Here is a 20,511-nt window from a genome sequence, read left to right on the forward strand (position 1 = left end):
CCTACCCGGACATTTCCCTGTGGTCCTGTTCAGCTCACGGCTCCTTTTTATTCTCTTGCCATTCCAAAAATTAGGGGAAATTACAGTGACTCTTTCCAAAAAGTACACTGAATTGCTTAATGCGTCGGCTACTTGTCCCAAATATGCCTGGGTGGTGTAGGGCAACTAGATGACGCAGTGTTAACTGCGCCACCTTTATCGAATCCTGATCTTACGTTTTAACAAACTAAAGCATTCTGGGAATTCAAGTATCCGCTACCAATTGTTTGTTAAAGGGGAACATAAAGCTGGAAAATTGCTGTCCTTGCAACTTGCAAACACCTCATACCCTACATTTCCTCATCACCCTACATTTGGGTGCCCGTGGCAGGTGTGTTTTGATCTGGGGAGATTATAATTATAATTGTTCTTAATAACGCGCTTAATACCAACCTGTGGTTTCTAGTAGCGCGGGATCGGGATCCAAACCTATGTTGCGCTGTGTTTTTCTTGCTTCCAAGACAAACACGTTGCCCGAGTCAACCTTTGGCGACATGATGCCAAATTAGGAATTGCTGATTAATAAAGTCAGGGATAAGGGGAAGCAAAAGAGGTGTCCTGTTTGGCTATGAAACTACAGCTCCATCCTGGTGCATCAGAAAAAAGGTTTGCCCACAACTACCCCCTGGTCCGGTGCTAAGGATGTCACTGCCTGTTTTAATACCCACACTGGGGGGCTGCCAATGCTAAATTTCACTAGAGACCCCGTCCCACCCATCAGCCTAAATGGTCCAAAGAAAAGCTCTGTATGATGTTGTGATATTAATGCAGCGTCTGTGGCCTGTCAGTCACACACAGACATCTCTACTAGATGTTCAGCAACCTCGCCTTTTCATTGGAAGGTGCATAAAGCCTAACAACCAATGATATGCCAAAGAGCTAAGAGGAAAAACACACCTTATAGAAGCCAGGCGGTGCCAGTGAGACACAACTGATTAACGGGAACTTGCGATCTCACTACGAGTGAGATACTTTAAGGGGCTTTCTCTAAAACTCAAGTTCTTACATTTACGGAAGCAGGCCTGCAATATCTTTTTTTTCTGGGGTGTTACAGTGCAATGGGAAATGGTGCAATTTGGTTCTAGTTTGCACTTCCCATGAGATGTGCGAGGTATCCCAGTGCCTCTATGTGCATTCTCACAACGTGGAACACAAAACTACAACTCCCATGGTGCAAAGTGCTCATGTCTGAAAGACAGGACTGGCTGACGGTGTCACGTGACATGGGACGCACCGAAAGTGTAGAGAGCAAAGTTCTGAACAAATTACAGCCAGTAGGAGTTCCACTGGGAAGAGTCAAATTCCACCTTTTTTTTTAAAGCCATTTAGGTTTTTAAGGAATTTTAAAAGACATATGATGCTTGGTTTCATTCCATAAGGGGCTCTTTTGATGGATTTCCTAGGTCACACCCCATCTTCACGGAACCACAAGCAACCCACACATGTTTCGGTCTCTTTGGGCATCATCAGTGAGCTGTAGCTTGGGTCTCCAGGCCCAGCAAGCTCAGGGCACCCGCTGTTAGGAAATGACTACTGATCTGCAGAAGTGCAGCGGTGAGTAGTAGCTAACCCACCTGCTCAGGCCCACGCTACTAATAAACCAGCAGTGATCCCAATGATGAAAGGGAAATAGGCACAACCCGACCGGCACCTCCTTTGCTTCTTTTGGTAACGTGGGGGGCGCGCATGCTGTGGCGTCATGACGGCATGAGCTGATGCAGTCGTAACACAAACAACAGCCGTACCAAAATAAAAGAACCTCCAAACAAAGTTGTGCAAAAATAGGGACTTCAATAAAAAACAATCAGTGCACACAACTAACTAAAAACACTAAAGACCCACACCTGTAAGGGAAACACAGAGAGTGCAGACTTGGAGAAGAAAGGGGACTCTCGGTCGATGAGGAGGTGTGTTCAGACAAAGGATTTTGGCAGCAATGTCAATGTTCAAGAATGCGTCTTAAGGGAGGCTTCAAAAGCGTTATGGTCGTTGAAGGTGGATCACGAGGGTGGGGCCACTTCAACCACCTTTTTCATCTGGTCTTTGGGGTTAGATGGACTTCTATGTGCTCTGCTGCAGTTGTGCCCATGTTGAGACAATCGAGTCATGCGTTCCCAATGGCGAGTCTGCATCTAGCCAGCTTGAGGCATGGGCTCCTGCTGGATTGAGTCGCTGGCTTTTAGCGGCTCAAGTTGGCGTTGGGTCGGCAACAAAGTAACGTTTCTTTGAGTCGCGTCGAGGTGGATTTCGAGACTGGGGGGTTCATTGGTTTCAGCGGGCCACATCGGTATTCAAGTCAGTTGCTTCCATGGAGTTTGGCCAGCAATGTGGTTCAGATAAGGCATCAGTTTCAAGGAGCCAAGCTGGCGTTTGGTTGGCTGAAACAGCAGGTAAGTGGTAAGTGGTACAAAGAGCTTAGAGTCATGTGGAGGCTGGAAGTGAGTTGCACGAGGCTCAGCCAGCTCGCAGACATCTCGAGGCAATAAAAAGATATCTGGACTTCTGGTTTTCGGGGAGGCCCAATCTAGGGTCTCCAGGGGCAATGGGGGGTCCTTAGTTCTGCACTTGCATTCCAGGAAGGTTGCCTGGCACCCGCAGGGGGTCCTTCACCTCCAGTGAACAGGATCCTGGTTACAGTGCACACGCAGCAGAGAGGCCTTGGTGCACAGCAGTGTCACTGTTGCTCATCGAGGATGGCTTTGGAGCAGAGCTTCCATCTGCTTTGGACCTCTCTGGCTTCACCCCTAGTGCAGAGGACTTGGGAATAGACTGTATTAGCAACAGTGTCCCAGTGAATCGTCCGCCTTCCGAGAGTACAAAGATCAATCAAATAAGAGAAGGCATTTCTTCCCTTATAAAGGCCAAATGTTACAGGAAATTGGTTCAAAGCAAGCCTGATGTAAGGGGTCCAATTCAGCCTGCCGTGCGATTTCTCCTTCTGACATCATACCCAGAGTGCTTTGTGTGCAGGAAAAGGGGTGGGCAGGAAGTTGTAGAGAGCACAAAATTGTAGAGAGCTCTAGCCGAACCCAAGATGGGAGTTACTGAGGTTCAAAGAGCTAGCTGCAAGTAATATGCTGTGTAAAGGTGAAGCATGGATCGCAACAATCGGAGCATGATATCTGCTGGAAAATGTGTCCTAAACAAGTGAAATGTGGAATTCACTGGCTGTGATAGGAGATAGAAAGGTGGCATAAAAGGGGGTCGGGGGCCTGAAGCTAACCTGATCTCTAGCTGCTTGAGTGAAGAGTGGAATCCCAAAATGCCAGAAAGAAAAGTCCAGGAGTCAGGCCTTCTCCTGCTCTACGCCTTCATTGTGGAACACCACGCCACCAGACATCTGCACAGCTCCAGCAGTGCCACGGTTCAGGAAAGAACTCAGGCTCTACTGCATTGCCTGATTCTTCGCTACTGGCTTGACCATGGGTGTGTCAGTCAGCCTATCAATGATCATAACCAATGCAGCCTACCACTCCAACATTTACATGTATTCAGTCACTGATCCTGTATACAGCGCGGTAAATTCCTAATAGAATTTCAAATGTTTTCTTTAAAAAGATGGCGTGCTGCGGGGGGAGATCAAGTTTTACATATAGTGACAAGGGTTTTTCTTTAAACTCCCCTACCATTTTGAACAGTGCTTTTGGTGTATTTTGGACTTTTGAGATCTGTTTGGTGAAATAAGTGTTTTTTGGTAGCAATAATCACAGCTTTATTTGTGTTGAGATGCTGGTGCAGTGCAGCTTGGCCCTCTTTCTTTCCCAACCTAATGTGCACATTTGCGACCTGAGATATGTTTCTTGAGTTTAGGAGCAGAAAGTTCAGGTGTAAATCATGGATTTTGAAACGTTGGCTTGTTTCTAAGTTTAGTGCACGAGACGGCAGCCTGCGGCTTTCCAGAAGTTTTGGACTACGGCCCCCATGATCCCTCACCACTCACTGTGCTGGCGAGGGCTATTGTGAGTTGCAGTCCAAAATATCTGGAGAGCCAAAGGTTCCAGGGCTTTGCATTACTCATCCAAGGAATAAAAAAGAGCCTGTACTATGCTAGATAGAAGAATAACATGCAGAGGTGCGGGGTGGCGGGCGTGCAGCCTAGAAGCCAAAAGGGTAGGTCTTTGTTCTTAGTTTTCATGTGTTTGGCGGAGCCAGAAGTTACAGCACTCACGGGCTTAGCTTTGGGAAGCAAACAAGCACTTTACAATCATAGGCGGAATAACACAGTGAGGGAAGCAGAGAACAAGGGATCAGGCACCTAACATTGGGAGGGTGGGCAATTGGCAGCTAGGGATCTACAAGCAACCAGCGGAAGAACCAGTGGGGAGCAGATCCCAGAGTCTCAGGTAGGGTGGGGAGTGGAGGGCATGTGCACTTAGGTGTTAGGGAGGTGCCATTCCTTTAAAGGGGGGTCTTGAGTTCCTTCCTAAACTGTAGAAGCGATGGAGTGAGTTTGATGTTGATGGAGAGTAGGTTCCAGAGTCTTGGGGCGTAGACAGAGAAGGCCTGCCTTCTTGTTCTTTCCTTCCTCCACCGGTGGAGTTAGTCTGCCCATGTGCTTGCTTCGGGTAGATCGCAGGCCTCCGGCGATGCTGAGTTTCACAGTGAGACAGCTTGGGGAGTTCAGGGTGTCAGCCCTGTAGATGATGCATCGGGATTTGAAGATAATACAGGCTTGGAGCAGGCGCCAGTGGAGGCGATGATGTGTCCAGAAAGGCAGCGTGGAGTCTACTTGAGTAAAATCTGGCGGCGCAAGGTCTATGTGTCGCTCCTTGCATGCCTCGGACCAGCTTGTGTATGTGAAGGCATTGACAATAGTTTTTGGTGGCAGGGTGAGTAAGCACTTCAGCCCACACAAAGTAGCCCAAAATGACAATAGCTGGGAATTCGACAATAAGGCCTTGCTGCGATGCCTGCCGAGTTGTCAGCAAAGGTCAGGACAGATGAAGGTGGCCTTTATATCATTAGGAAATATTGTGTTTGTCAATGGGTGAAGAGGTGGCGCAGTACACACATTTTGTAACATAACATTGTAACAATGTGATTTGCCCGGGTTTACATTATCTGGTAAAGGGGTGAAGTTGGGTGTTGGGGCAGTGGTCGAAGTGAGCAGGAACGGTCGGGAGCAGCGTTCCACCACTTGTTTGTTTTTTTTGTTTTTACTGTTAACAGTCCCACTACTTTTTGTAACCATTTTAATCATTCGGAACTCATCTTTGTGAAGTGCTATCACATCTCTACTTTACAATCCAATTTCAGTTAAGGCTAAACTGAAATCTGTTTCAACTTGATTGGCTGTCACCCAGCATGGTTGCAGCCAATGAAAAATGTGTTGCATGTTGCTCCCTTCCTGCCTACTCTGTCCCCCACCGGGGTCACAGTTCGACTACTTTTTTTGGTACACATCTAACACTGAGTAGCAGCCATGTTTTCTTGCTCTTCCGTCACACCCAGTCCTGAGCCAGACACTCCCGTGGTTTCCATTTTGGATCAATGCCCGTCGCCGTTTGTTTCCAAGGTCCACTATCGCTTTGGCACGCAGGAAGGAAGAAAATGGCCGCCCCCTTGGATTCCTGTTCTCAGTGAACGGCTGAACCGCTGAGATGACAGGGCGGAAATTTACACTGGGACTTTAAAATCATACTTTGGCGTCCTCAAAAATAATGATAAGGCGCCCGAATGCTCTCTGAAGTCAGTTCCCGGCTTTATGGCCGTGCCTGTATGTACCCCAGGGGGTGTCACTGTTTGCAGATACTCTGCCGGTGATGGATGAGCTGAGGTTAAGGGGCGAGCAAGCTACTGTGGCTGAAATGGGCCATAAATCACAGCCAAGAACTCTCCCCTCGCTCCTGGTCTCAGCTCGCCGGTCTGCCTGTCTCTTCACTGTTCCGCCTGTTTCTGCCGCCGCTCTGCCTGTCTCTTCGCTGTTCCGCCAGTCTCTGCCGCTCTGCCTGTCTGCTTCTCTTGCAGCCTCGCCGAAATGTTTTCTCATATCTTTCAAGCTCTCTTTGTCGGTCTCTATTTTTTCCCTGTGCCTTTCTTTCTGTTTTTTTCTCGCAATAGCTCTGCCTTTCATCCCCACTGTCTTTTTCCCCTCCCAAGCTATCTTAATTTTTGTCTCTTTCTCTCCCCCCTCCCGCCCCCTTTCTTCTTACTGCCTGGTCTCCTTCGTCCCCTCTCTCAGCCCGTCCTTCTCTAAATGTTGCCTCTCTCTCAGTCGCCCACCCAGCGAGCTTTCTCCATCGCCTTCTCTTTCATCCATATTCGTTTTATTAACTGAGCCCAATAAGTAGCCTTCCTGTGGGCAGAGTATATTTACAACCCCCCCCAACCCCTCAGACCACAATACCCTCCCGACCATATCAAGCCGCACCGAATGCGTTCAATAACCTGTCTTCGATCTAAAAAAGCACGGCCTGATTCACGGAGCATTTTCCAATGGATATGCACCCATTGAAAAACGAGCTGGGAATCAGGCCCACGTAGGCAATAAAAGATTCCCACCCTTGGTGCATCCTGGGGTCACAGCTGCAAGCTCTCCTCACCCCAGTCTTGTTTAAGAAAAGCACCAAATTCGGGGGAAATAGCCGAAGCACCGCTCTCGCTCCCCCAGTCCCCAAAATGGACCGGGCCCTCCATTCAACCCCAGCGGCCAACAGAGCCCTTCTCCATTGGGGCCATTCTGACGCCTGGAGCCAAAATTCCATTACCTGCTTAGGGACTGCTCAGACCCGGTGGGACACCCAGCGCCACGAAGTGTCTGCAAAGCGCTTAACAACGCATGTAAAGGCGAGCATAAAATGGCTCCGTGCACACGTTCATGAAACCCTAGATGACTTCTTCAGGTGGGCAGCTTCACGTTCCTGTGTTCTGTTATTTGGGTATTAGTTAAGTGCCTCCGCCACAGGTGCAGTAGCCATGCGGCTCTGCTCAAGCCTTCTTTCCATTAGCCCATAGCGTGTTTGGCCTCTTTTTTAATGCCACGCATATCTACAGCAGGGTCACAAACCACTGAGCTTTCCAAATGGCTACATCCAATAACTAAATGGGGTACCAGCACCAACTGGACTGAACCAACAACTTGCTACACATTTCCTTGTCGTTCCTTATTTATTTATTTATTGGTTATTTAAATGCGCCTATAGACCAGTGTTTCAAGGCGCCTTCAGGCAAGGGTAGGGAACAGGAGAAAGTAATACAAATACAAAAACGTTCTTACTAGGCCTTGAGACATTCAAAATGCACACGTTCTCAAAGGTAAAGATGGAAAGGGGGGCCAGGGAGAAGAGTGAATTAGGTCAACACAGAGAACAACATGAAACGCTCTTAGTGGGCCTGGTGGTGATTCAGAACGTGCACGCGCTAAGACATAAAATGCCAGGGAGGGGGGAAGGAGAGTAGTGAGGGAATGGGGTGAGTTTAGGTGAGGAGACAAGAAACAAGGCCAGGCGGTGATTCAGAACGTGCAGGCGCTAAAACATAAAATGCCGGGAAGAGGGGAAGGAGGGTAGTGAGGGAATGGGGCGAGCCTAGGTGAGGAGACCTAGAAACAAGGCCAGGCGGGGAATCAGAATGAGCAGGCGCTAAAACATAAAATTCAGGGGGAGGGCAAGGAGGGTAGTGAGGGAATGGGGCGAGCCTAGGCGAGGAGACAAGAAGCAAGAATCAGAACGTGCAAGTGCTAAGATATAAAATGCAGGGGAGGGGGGAAGGGGGTAGTGAGGGAAAGGGGCGAGCCTAGGCGAGGAGACAAGAAGCAAGAATCAGAACGAGCAAGCGCTAAAACATAAAATGCTGGGTAGAGGGGAACGGGCGAGTTTAGGTGAGGCAACAAGAAACAAGGCCAGGCGGCGAATCAGAATGGGTACGCGTTAAGATGTAAAATGCTGGCGGGGGATGGATGTCAGTGATGGGGGGGCGAACAGGGTGAGGAAGACTAACAGAACAGGAACACGCTCATAGCGTTAATTTAGAAGATTTAAATGCAGAAAATTAACAAACAATTGCAACCACAGAAAACTCTTTTTTTTTGTTGGCCGGCTCATCATATCCGTGGGGAGCAAGGCTTGCACGGAATTCGCTCCCACGGCGATTTGTACACGTTCTGTGGTACACTTTCCCCCACACCTTCAAAACCACAAATGGCTTATTCTCCGATAAGGAAGACGAAGCGCCTGCAGTCGGGGTTAACCACACACAGCGGCTACGACTGCCTCCCTCGAGAGTCTGTGTCATGCAGAAAAACAATACACAGACACGCACACACATGAAAGCACACGCACACGAACACGCGTCCGTTTCATTGGAGGGAAACGGAGCTCTCGCAGAAACATGCATAACCTTGGAAACAGAAACCATAACTAAAAACCCAATTTCTGAGACGGGGCCCGGCTGCCACAGAATAAGACAATACATGCCATCTACCCGGACAAGGCTTGCCACTTCAAGACCACGACACGTGTGCAGTACACATAACATACAGGACTCCCACCTGCAGTAAGTTATACAGCTATGTTAAGGCAACCAGGAGCTCCGAGGGCAAACAGAGGAAAGTGCTCAGACATCCTTTAGAAAGCTAGGGATCCCTGCCGTGCCCTGCAGTAACCTTTTTACACATGGTGGGGGCATTGTATTCATTATAATACATGATCACACTACAACGTCCTTCATCGCTCATATCTTCCAATCAGTCAAATGTAGCAATACATGGAGAATCTCAAAAAAGGCAGAAAAACAAAAAAAAAACGACTTTGCAATGGGCTGCAAACAAAATACGTTTGCAGATAGTTGACAGCTCACTTCTGGCAGTTCACCAAATAAACACAGGACCTCACCAACCAATGGATATGAACTATCACAAACAGTTCAGAAGAAAGGATTCTTAAAAGCTGCCCATGCAGCTCGGCTATATAACAGATGAGGAGTGATGTCACAACACTCTGTAGTAAGAACATGGTTACATTGATTGACACATTGTGCATACATATATTGCTGCCTCACATATATATATATATATATATATATACATCCCCAAGAAAGTTATGGTGGCTTTAAAAAGGGTTTTTTTTTTAAACCCTTTCACCTGAAATGTGAAATAGGAAATTCCATTTGAGCCAAGTCACACATTCCACAACACAACCTAGCAGCCATCGCTGGAAGTTCACCTCCAGCTCTGAGCCACAACAGCAAGGCATTGTGGGTATGCAAAGTAGCACTGCACTCTTAGACAAAGACAATTTCATGGAGAAAAAAGGTTTGCATTTGAGCTACTTTGCATACCCACAATGCGTTGCTGTTGTGGCTCAGAACTGGAGGTGAACTTCCAGCGATGGCTGCTAGATGGCATTGTGGAATGTGTGACTTGGCTCAAATGGACTTTCCTATAAATATATACATATATAATTATAGGGAAAGTCATGTGTGGGTTCCTCAAACAGGGCCAACGTTCTAATCTTCCCAATAATAGACAACACGGTTACCTATAGCTACATTGCCAATATTCCAACTTCTTTCGCATAGGTTAGCAAAATGTTCGACTCAAATGTGTGCAGCAATCGCTTCACCCACGCAACTATCTTAGTAGTGTAATATGACTGAACAAGGCAGTATTCTAAATAATGGTTTACGATAGAGTATTAGTTCCGTTACTTATTTCCTTGAATGTATTAGGAGTTTTGTGGCGCGTGCTTACATGGGGAAAGTTTCAGATTGCCCAGAGAGGAAAGGGCAGGGAGAGGGTGGTGGAAAGGTTTAAACACTTTCTCGCCAAGAGGGCTGGGCCTGAGGACTCCTGCAGCTCAGGTGGCAGTTTGGAGTACATTGTCGGAGGCTTAAAGTTAGCAAGATCAATTCCTAAAGTGGAAACTTCCCTGGCTACCAGTACCGAGGGTTCCCCCAAACTGAAGACGTCCAACATGAGTAGAGCTCATTGTGATCCAGAAGAGTGGTCTGTATTGAGGAATGGAGACCAGGAGGTCAAGCTTCCCGATATATTTAGGCAAATAAGCCACACTCAGAGGGCCATTACTAGGTGGGTACGGGCCTCAGTGCCTTTTACGGGGGCTAAGGGTTGTTATTGGTTGTTGGCCGGGAGCTGGGGTTATTGCTCTCAGAACATTCCACCGAATGAGGGTAGAAAAGCTCTGTTTACAACACGGAAAGTCAAAGGGGACACGGTGGCTTGTTGGGAAAGGACAGTGATAACAGCCATTAATGCCCTCTGCCGCTGCATCCGCTGCAAAGGAACTGCCAACCTTGCAATGTTCTAATGAAAAAAAGCACCCATCAATTGGAAGGAGGGCACAGCCTCTAAAGGTCCAAAACACCACGATAGCTAACCATCCATGGAGGTAAGAACACAGGGTGACAGCGAAAGCACCACAGAAAGCGCAAACCCCCAGGCACACAAACAGACCGGCGAATTCTCAGCCGCTGCCCCAGCACCGGCATCACCCCCAGCACTCATTCCAGGACCAGGGACACAAAGCCTGACTGGGAACCCATTCATTCAAATGGAACCTTTCTTTTATTAGGAGGAAGTCCAAAGCAAGCCATTCCAGCCCTCTGCTGCAGAAAGCCTGCACTTCCGGCGACAGCCCATGCCCCACAGCCCCCCGAGTGACGTCACACCCGATTCATGGCGATTTATCAGGCAACACTGCAAGTATTTTCTGCTTTTAAAAGCACTGACTGCGGGAGTGGGCGCAGCCTAGAATTATTCCGTATGGAATTCAGGACCTTGGCACTTAGGAGGGCACGGTAAAAGCAAGAACCCGAAGGCACTGCCAATGTCTAAAGGCTTTCTTGTTTAACTCGAAGAAGGCACTTGATGTGGTGCAATGCACAGATCACAAGTACACACACGTGTCATGTCATGACCTGCTTTGAAGCAGGCCTTTAATGGGGTATTATGGTCCCCTCACCTATACATACATATGTATGTCATGCTATGACATGCTCCGAAGCAGGCCTTTAATGATTGCCTCACCTGTATCGACATATAATAATATTTTTTTCTTTTATATATATAGCGCTTCAATCTAAAGTGCTTTATATAGGACATATTTTCATAACTCATGATTATTACCCAATCGAAATTGGTACTCATTTATTGACCTCGGAAGGATGAAAGGCTGAGTTTGCCTTGCAGGGATTTGAACCTGCGACCTACAGATGAAACACAGATCCCATCAACGAGCGTTTAACCCACTGAGCCATCTTACCGGCTTACATATGCATGTCATGCTACGCCATGCTTCGAAACATGCCTTTAATAGGGTATTATGGTTGCATCACCTGAGCCTACATATATAGATGTCTTGACATGCTTCGAAGCAGGCCTTTAATAGGGTATTATGGTTGCATCACCTGAGCCTACATATATAGATGTCTTGACATGCTTCGAAGCAGGCCTTTAATAGGGTATTATGGTTGCATCACCTGAGCCTACATATATAGATGTCTTGACATGCTTCGAAGCAGGCCTTTAATAGGGTATTATGGTTGCATCACCTGAGCCTACATATATAGATGTCATGACATGCCTTGAAGCAGGCCTTTTCTCAGTGCGATGCACAGTCACTGGTATGCATATTTAAATGTACTGTCACGATATGGCTTGAGAAGCGTTTTGTTGCTCCCCAAATCCAGGTCTGTGCTCAGTTAATACACTTATAATGATATAAGACGTTACGAAGTCTGACTGTTTGCCTGATGCAGACATCACACAAATCTACAGTTAGTTCATGTCATGATAGGAAGTATCCCTTTAATGCGGCGTGATGCATTGATGAACAGTACATACACGTGTGTCCTGCGTCATGTCATGATCCAACGTGGGACTTTACAGCTTATGATGCATGGATCACACACATACATGTATGTCATTGCAAGATTTGAAGTAGGCTTTCAATGTGGTGTGACGAATTGATCAGTCATACATATATGCATCTTCCATGGTAGGCCATGTCATGGAAAGTGGGCCTCTAAGGCCTAGCATGCATAGATCATGGGCAGATGAGTGTATGCCAGGCCATGGCATGCTTAGAAGTAAGTCTTCAATGGGCTGTGAAACACTTACTGCCCGTCTATCCCTACATTATGTTATCCAGCATTTATACAGCGCCCACCACCACCATAGCAGTCTTGTGGCGCCTGACCTTGCCTGAGAGGTGCATATGGTGACTTTGCCAGGGTGTTGCCAGACTGTGGCCTGTGAATAGGAACGAAGGGGTTGGAGAAAGGAACGGGGCAATAGACAATGGGCTCGAAGCTGAAGTGGCAGGAAAACCTCTCCCGATGAGGGGACGTGGTACCATGGATGCATGTTTTTAGCTGTGATCACATGTAACTTGCCGTCATGACATGAATTGAAAAAGGCCTTTGGTAGAGCACAATGCTTTGCTCACATATAGATGATATGCCATGTCTAAAAGTAGTCCTGCAATGCTGGGTGGTGCATTACTCACCCATGCATACATACATGTCATGACATGATGTGAAGCAAGCATTTACTAGGGCAGGGTGACACATAATCACCTGTACAAACAAATGTCCTGTCACGACTTGAAGCAGGATCATACATGGATTGCTTGTGCTTGCATGTCAGCCTTGACATGATTGGAAGCAGTATGGTGCATCGTTCACCCTTGCATGTGTACACGTGGTGCTTTGACATGCCAGGCCATGATTTGAAGCAGTCTTTTAATGGGGTGAATTATGGATCGCTTATACGTGTGTATGTCATGACATGACTTGAAGCAGGCCTTAAATCCAGCGTGGTGCATCCATTACCTTTGCATGCAATGTTCTTTCATGTCATGACATGACTTGAAGTATGCCTTTAATGTAGCATGGTACACCCATCACCTGTACATAAATATAAGCAATGTCGTGATATGATGTGCGGGTGTGGGGCACCGATCCTCCTGCACATCCTCATTTCCTGACTTGGTTTGAAGGAGGGGGGCGCGCGGATCACTTATGTATCGGTATCGGATATGACATGTTGAAGGAGGCCTGTAATGCGGCACGATTCATGCATATTCCGTGTCCTGCCATGTCATGACTTGACGCAGGCCTGTAACGCAGCACGATTCATGCCTCGTATATGTCATGTCATGACTTGACGCAGGCCTGTAATGCAGCACGATTCATGCCTAGTCCGTGTCATGTCATGACTTGACGCGGGCCTGTAACGCAGCACGATTCATGCCTAGTCCGTGTCATGTCATGTCATGACTTGACGCAGGCCTGCAATGCAGCACGATTCATGCATATTCCGTGTCATGTCATGTCATGACTTGACGCAGGCCTGTAATGCAGCACGATTCATGCATTTTCCGTCTCCTGTCATGTCATGACTTGACGCAGGCCTGTAATGCAGCATGGCCTGTAATGCAGCACGATTCATGCCTAGTCCATGCCTAGTCCGTGTCATGTCATGACTTGACGCAGGCCTGTAATGCAGCACGATTCATGCCTAGTCCATGCCTAGTCCGTGTCATGTCATGACTTCACGCAGGCCTGTAATGCAGCACGATTCATGCCTAGTCCGTGTCATGTCATGACTTGACGCAGGCCTGTAATGCAGCACGATTCATGCCTAGTCCATGCCTAGTCCGTGTCATGTCATGACTTCACGCAGGCCTGTAATGCAGCACGATTCATGCCTAGTCCGTGTCATGTCATGACTTGACGCAGGCCTGTAATGCAGCACGATTCATGCTTAGTCCGTGTCATGTCATGACTTGACGAAGGCCTTGCACGTGGAGTTGCTGCACAGGCGACACCGCTGTCTGGGGAATAGCACAGGGGGTTTCTCAGATCGCGCGCCTCTATCGCACACGCCTGGGTGTTGGCAGGAAACATGGCACGTTGTCGATCAGCGGTCGACGGCCGGTGCTGAGGCCCGCTTAGAAAAACCCCAGAGCTATTCCCGAGGGCGGCCTGTCTGTAATAGCGCCTTCCTCCAAAGCCGGCCTCTTTGAGGAGCCCGAGTGCCCTCTTATCGGCCGCGCATGCCATCAATGGCCCCGGGCGAGCCCCGTGTTTACCTCTCCCTGCCAGGATAAGACGCCTCGAGGGAGGTGCCAATCTGGGGTGGCCACCAGGGCACGTCTACACCTCGGCTGCAATTTAAAGACAGCCCAGCCTGAGTAAGGGGATGTCGCGATCGCTCGCCTCCTTCCACGGGCACGCGTTGCGGGGATATATGCGACCCCGCCTGTTAACCTTTGACCTAACAAAGGTCGGTATTCCGACCGAACTGCTCATTTGCAAGCGCGTGTCAAATAGGGTGCTGAGAAGTCAGTGACTCATCGTGGTCAACATGCATATCAATCAGTGTCTACGGGGCCCCTTTAATGACCGTCTATCGTGATTAATAGCTCAGTCGGTTGCGTGCCTGCTGTTTTATGAATGTGTTTAACTCCCAGTGAAAAGTTAGCACCTGAACATCCCCCGCTCCTTCTGACTTCCGCCTGTGATCACCAAAGGTTCATCTAGATATGATATGATATGATATGGCATTTGTAACGCGCCTATACACAAGTGTTTCAAGGCGCGAGATAATAATAATGACATTGGATAGCGCCTCGTGAACGCAGGAGCTTTGGTCGTGGGGTGAATGGAGGACCTCAAATCTTGGCGATCAGGAATCGAATCGTCTCTTCAAGACTCCAGCAACACAAAAACAAAACAAAAACCTCTTGTGAGTCCCGTGCATGAAATTGACAATACGTGTGATGTGAATCTATTACAAAACCATCGTGCACCGTGTCCCGTATTACAGGTATCCCATGACCTCCTAATTACTGTCAGACGGTCTCAACCAAGCCCGAACACCACGCTGACGCATCCACAAAGCACCCGGTGTGCCAACAATACATGATTTTCGTAAAGCGCCACAGTGCTGCTTGGAGGCATTGTGGCGCTATATTAAATACCTACAACTATAGTTCCTACCAATCTGCATGCCAAACGGGTCTGGCGTCCCTCTGTACGCATGAGAAAGAATTGCCCTTGCAATACTCATTGGCAGCAATAACATTCCTCTACAGGTAGCAAGTTGCCTTTATCGCCCATCACAGTGGTGCTTATTTCGTCGACATAAGAAGGACGAAAGGCTGAATAACCCGCATCGGCATGTGGGCAATTCATATCTCTCAGCGGCAGGCACTCAACATTCCGAGCTACATTTCACGTTCAACAGAGGGAAACAAATAATTTACGACCAATAAGGACCAGCTCTCACCCCACGCCCCCAACCATTTGTCCTCAGCCCATGAACACATGCAAGTCACTGGTCCCTGGACACACACGGTGCGCTTTTCACGGCCATTGGGAACTTCAAAGGAGAACAGCGACTTCTTGTAGCAGAGAGTAAACAAGGAAAGCGCCCTGGGGTCCAAGCGAGAAATATGACTTCCTGAACAGCTCCCGCGCTGCATGGGGGCAGTGCCAGTGCCGGACCGCACTGCCGAGGTGCCTCACGGTCGGGGCACCTTATGAGAAGCAATGTTTTCATGTGTGACGGGGAAGGGGGTTTTAGACATGACTCGGGGCCTGAAAACACTTCATGGCGCTAGGGTAAAATTGCAAAACCGTACAGGCATGCAGGGGTTTCTCTCTGCCTTTCATAATAGGCGCTATTATTCACTTCGCCCGTGATACTCGTCGACCTCCAAGGATGAAAGGCTGAGCGAAGCATGCTGGGATTTCAACCTTCTTGTTACAGATCTTCGCTGAAGACGCACAACCCACCAAGCTAACTATGCGAATTCGGGTTTAAAAGATGCATATCTGGAAATAAAGATACACCGCCCCCCCCCGCCCGCACGTGGGGTCGTGCAGTGTGCCGGGGGCACTGTGTACTGCTGCCCACTGTGACCGCAGTAGACCCGTTCGTCTTCCCAAAGCGGGCATGAAGGAGGCGCCTTGCGCCCAGAGAGGCTGGTATTCGGTGGCACAGGGCAATGTTTCTATGTGAATAATCCGGGCATGTTTTCATTCTTCCAATGGGTTGGATGCCAATGCAATCCCTCCTTGCAGCTCGAAGAGGCGGAGGCCGGCAAAGGAGCCCGTCTTTGTGCCCGGTGCACCTCACACCGGTACTCTGGAAGGGCAAGCACTACGTGCACTGTGGGTGTGCATGTCTGGAGGGCGAGGCTGCGTGGGCTGGCACAGCGCTTCTTCGTGCTGCTCCCTGCCATGTCATGGGACTTCCGAGGCCCATCTCGGCAGAAGCACTGTTGGGCAGTAGCAGCACTGCCCAGCATTGTTTTCAATGGGCCATCACTTTTCAGTATGCCAGCAATCCATGTAAGGGGACAGTGCTTGCCCTTCTTATCATTGCTTTTAATGGGCCAGTATCATCACTATTTTAGACGGTCTGCAATACGTCGAATGGGACAATTGCAGCACTGCCGAGCATCGTTTTCAATGGGCCATCACAGTTCAGTGTGCCAGCAATACATCAAAGGGGACAGTGTCTGCCCTTCCGATCATTGCTTTTAATGGGCCATTATCTTCACTTTTTTGAAGGTCTGCAATAAGTTTAATGGGGCAATAGCAGCACTTCTGAGCATTGCTTTCAATGGGCCATCAATTTTCATTATGTCACCAATACATAATGGGTAATCGCATCGTCCTCTGGCCATTGCTTTTAATAGGCCAGTAGTAGCACTTTTAAGAAGGTCTGCAGTACATTTAATGCAGCAGTACCAACACGTCTGAGCATTGCTTTCAATGGGCCATCACTTTCAGTGTGCAATACATTTAAGGGGCCAGTCCCTGTCCTTCGGATGATTGCTTTTAATAGGTCAGTAGCAGCACTTGTTAGACGGTCTGCAGTGCATGTAAGGGTCAGTACCAGCCCGTCCGAGCATTGCTTTCAATGGCCAAGCACTTTTCAGTTTATCACCAGTACATTAAATGGCACAGTACTAGCACTTTTGAGTATTGCTTTCAATGGGCCAGCACTTTCAGTGTTCAATACATTTGAGGGGCCAATACCTGTCCTTCGGATCATTGCTTTTAATAGGCCAGTAGTAGCACTTTTTGGTAGGTCTGCAGTACATTTAATGGAACAGTACCAGCACTTTTGAGTATTAACTTTAATGGCACGGTCAGTACTTTTCTGCTGTGCTGGTACGGCATCACTTTCAATGGGAAATCACACACGCACACACACACACTCACATGAACCCACAACTCGTTCACCCCGAGGCCCATGCACACACATTGCACATTGGAGCACATGGACTGCGCGCCAGGAGCACAGTATTAACGCTTTGAACGTGCACAGCCGCTCCTGCACACCCAGCGAGGGTCACCTACATTGGGCGCTGTGCCGGTGCTGCCAGTCGCTCTGTGCCAGCCCACTGAAGCAGGCCTTCAGGGCTTTCTCCTGCAGCATGCACGAGGACGGACCCGCCGTGTAAAAATCCAGCATGTGCCCGGGGCTCACCGCCAGCACGTCCATGCAGTCGAACATGGTGCCACCCGGGCTCACGGCAGCCGCGCGTCCCCTCCAAGCGCCAGGCGAGGCGGCCCACTGTCCGAGGCCGGGCTCCCAGGGTGGGCTACCGCCACCATGTATTGGCCGGGCTCGTGGCGGCTTAGATGTGCGTCTTTGGTCCAGGTGGGCACCCTGAGGGGAGTGGGACCCAGAGCCCGCGTGCACTCAGGACTGGGTGCGCCAGACACTATATCAAAACTCCAAAATACAAGAGGACAGAGTTCTTCACGAAAAGGGGGTGTTATAGATCCGAACGGCCCTGTGTTGGTCTGGCGCCAGAAACAGTGTGTGCGTCCCCCCAGTAAAAGGTATCCCCGCTGCTGTGTAATCTGTCGCGGGTGCGAAAATACAATGGCTTCCAGGCTGGGGAGGTTCAGAGGGGTACCGTTGGTCCAAATGGGTACCCCTCGAATATTCGCATGAGTGGTCTAGCGCACAGCATAGGCGTGGTCCTTGCTATACGGGGCTGCCACATAAGGGAGGGAACCCAAGTTCAAAGGTCCGGTGGAGGGCAACGGCACCACAGCCCCCCGGCAAGGAAAGGTGGTCGTGGGGGTTCCAGTTCTTGCCTCTTGTTCCTGTCAGTCCAATAAAAGATATCGCAACCCACACAGTGTCTATTACCACACCGTCCCCGTTGGGCCCCCCGCGGTGGGTTATACAGGATCCCTTGGTCTGCACAGGCACCCACTAACATGCATTGTGGGTGGGGTGAGAAGGGTAAGTACTTGGATGTCTTCTGCTACCCTGCACGGCGTGTCACCCCCTCTAAATCCCAAACTCCCAAATATTGTAAAATGACAACGGGATGCCCAAGGGCGCCGCCAGTTGGGCGCTTCAGTGGCTGCGGCGGCGCACCACACAGTCGTCCACGCCCCGTCCAGCGGTGGGTGTCCAGCTCTTGCCACTGCTTCTTGCCAGTCCAGTGAAAGGCATCTTCACTGCCAGGGTCTATGCTGCGTGCTAAAAATGCGCTGTGCACCGCCGTGTCCCAGCTGCGCGCCAGACGCCCGAGCCTTGGCGCAGCAATGCCATGTAGGCGCCCGAAAGCCCCCGCAGCCCCTCTCCGGGCTCTGCTCCGCCGGCGTGGAGCTCCCTCGCAAGCTCGCACTACTTGTGCGGCACGGGAACGAGCCGATCCGATCCCTAATGTATGCGCGTGAACTTCTCGTGAACCCTTCCCGGGCTGGCGACCTTCACATGACCCGGCGGGTGTGACGTCACAGCTCCCAGGATTCTCACAGAGCTTAAAGCATCCACCGGCAGCCGCGGCAGCAGGCATCGCTGCAGCGCCAGCCAGTGCGAGATGCAGCCGCCGCCGCCGCTCCGCGAACCCGCGGACTCGCGTCCGCGAACCCCACACAGGGGGCTTTCATAACCGCTCCTGTCCATCACTATCACACCAGGAGCTCCAAAGGAGCCCCTGGGCCGCACAGAGCAGCAAGCAGCCGTTTTAAAACTACTGTGCTCTAAAATTAGGAAAGGCAGCCACGGGGCACACCGGGCCACTAACAGGCTGCAGAAGTGGCCTGCGTGCGCCTTCACGACACACACGCATCGCAGAGTAAAACACGCGGCAGTGCCCCAGAACATGTTCGCACGGAGCTCCAAAGAACCCACAGGGCTCCAGGACACACGACTTGGGGTAAAGTGTCCTGAGTACGACCTGACTTTTCCCCCTGCAGGAAACGCAAAACCGTTCGGGGGGGGGGGGGGCGGATTCAGTATTCATTCAACATATGGCCTTAGAACCCAAAAAAGTACCCATACCCAACAGCGACCCGCAGAACCTTTATGTTTCCACTGGCTTAGCCACGCCATGTCAACAAGAACACAACACAACAACGTGCGTGCCGTAAAAACAGCGACTCAGTTAAGGGGGCGAGCACGAGCGGCCGTGGGGCCGTCTCGCGCATCTCGCGCGAAGCAGTGGCGACACTGGCTGGGCTTCACCCGGCCACGGTCCTGCATTCTGCCAGCCCACGCGCATGGCATCTTCTGTTTTTCCTGTTGGTGTTTAATTGTTGTCCTTTCCCAACCCACGAAACGTGGACCCATCACAGTGTATATGGACTACCCCGTTGGGTGTGTTGTTTGGAGGAGGGGCGGGGGGTCATCAGCCAATTTCGGAAACAGGAGATTTTGAGTTATTACATTGGCTTTTCCACTGTTCTAAATGGTGTGATCTTGAGCACATTATTCTTGTATCACGTAGCCCACATGTGTGAATCAGGGCAAATTGCGCGCGTTCTATGACGCAGTGGGGTAACTTTTTTGAAAATGTTGGGGAGGCAGGGAGGGGGGTGTTTTTGACATCTGAAGAAAAGGTGCCCCAGCCAAATGAATGGGGACAAAATGGTGTGCCTTGAAAGTTGGGGGGGGGCAAACACCCATGTTCCCCCTAAAATTACGCCCATGCTATGACGGTAAAATTACCTCAGTCGTTCATATGTCTGAGAACGATGAAATGTGCAAAGCGCCGCGTGCAGATGCGACTTGCTGCCAAACACGGAAAGCCGGTCGACACCCCAAGGAAGCCATGAGGAAAGGTTTGGTCGCCACAGAGGTGCTGATGTGGGTTTACATTGGGGAGATCATTGGCAAAGGAAGTCTAATTGGATACAACCAGGGCTTTAAGTGGGCCGGGGCCTGCCGGGGCCGGGCCCCGGCAGTCTCCAAAAAGTGGGACTGAGCCGGGGCCCTGCGCCTGCCATGAAGTCAGGCATCTGACAGAAGTGGCAGCCAACCACAGCGATGCTGTGCCTGGCTGCCACTTCTGTAAGTCATAGTAACTGCCTCTGGTGACCTCTCGCGCGAGGGGTCACCAGAGGCAGTTACTGTCCCTTTGTTTCCCCAGGTCGCCGAGGCGTCTTTAACCCTCGGCGAACCTGGGGATTCCTCGACATTTTTCGAGGTTTATGAAAGATGGCTTGAAAAGTACACAATTCAAGCCATCT

The 20,511-nt window shown here is 49.9% G+C and overlaps 1 protein-coding gene across 1 annotated transcript in view; it reads right to left on the bottom strand.

Annotated features, from left to right (window-relative positions):
- Positions 1–17,716, bottom strand: part of RARB (retinoic acid receptor beta) — a 544,674-nt gene extending 526,958 nt beyond the window's left edge. The window contains exon 1 of the mRNA XM_069648851.1: positions 17,374–17,716. Within this exon, the coding sequence (XP_069504952.1) occupies positions 17,374–17,530 (157 nt within the window). The 5' untranslated portion in view covers positions 17,531–17,716. The remainder of the gene's footprint in view (positions 1–17,373) is intronic.
- Positions 17,717–20,511: the final 2,795 nt, after the last annotated feature.

Source organism: Ambystoma mexicanum, chromosome 2q (genome assembly GCF_040938575.1).
Source record: "Ambystoma mexicanum isolate Mex_15411 chromosome 2q, UKY_AmexF1_1, whole genome shotgun sequence".
Classification (NCBI taxonomy): domain Eukaryota; kingdom Metazoa; phylum Chordata; class Amphibia; order Caudata; family Ambystomatidae; genus Ambystoma; species Ambystoma mexicanum.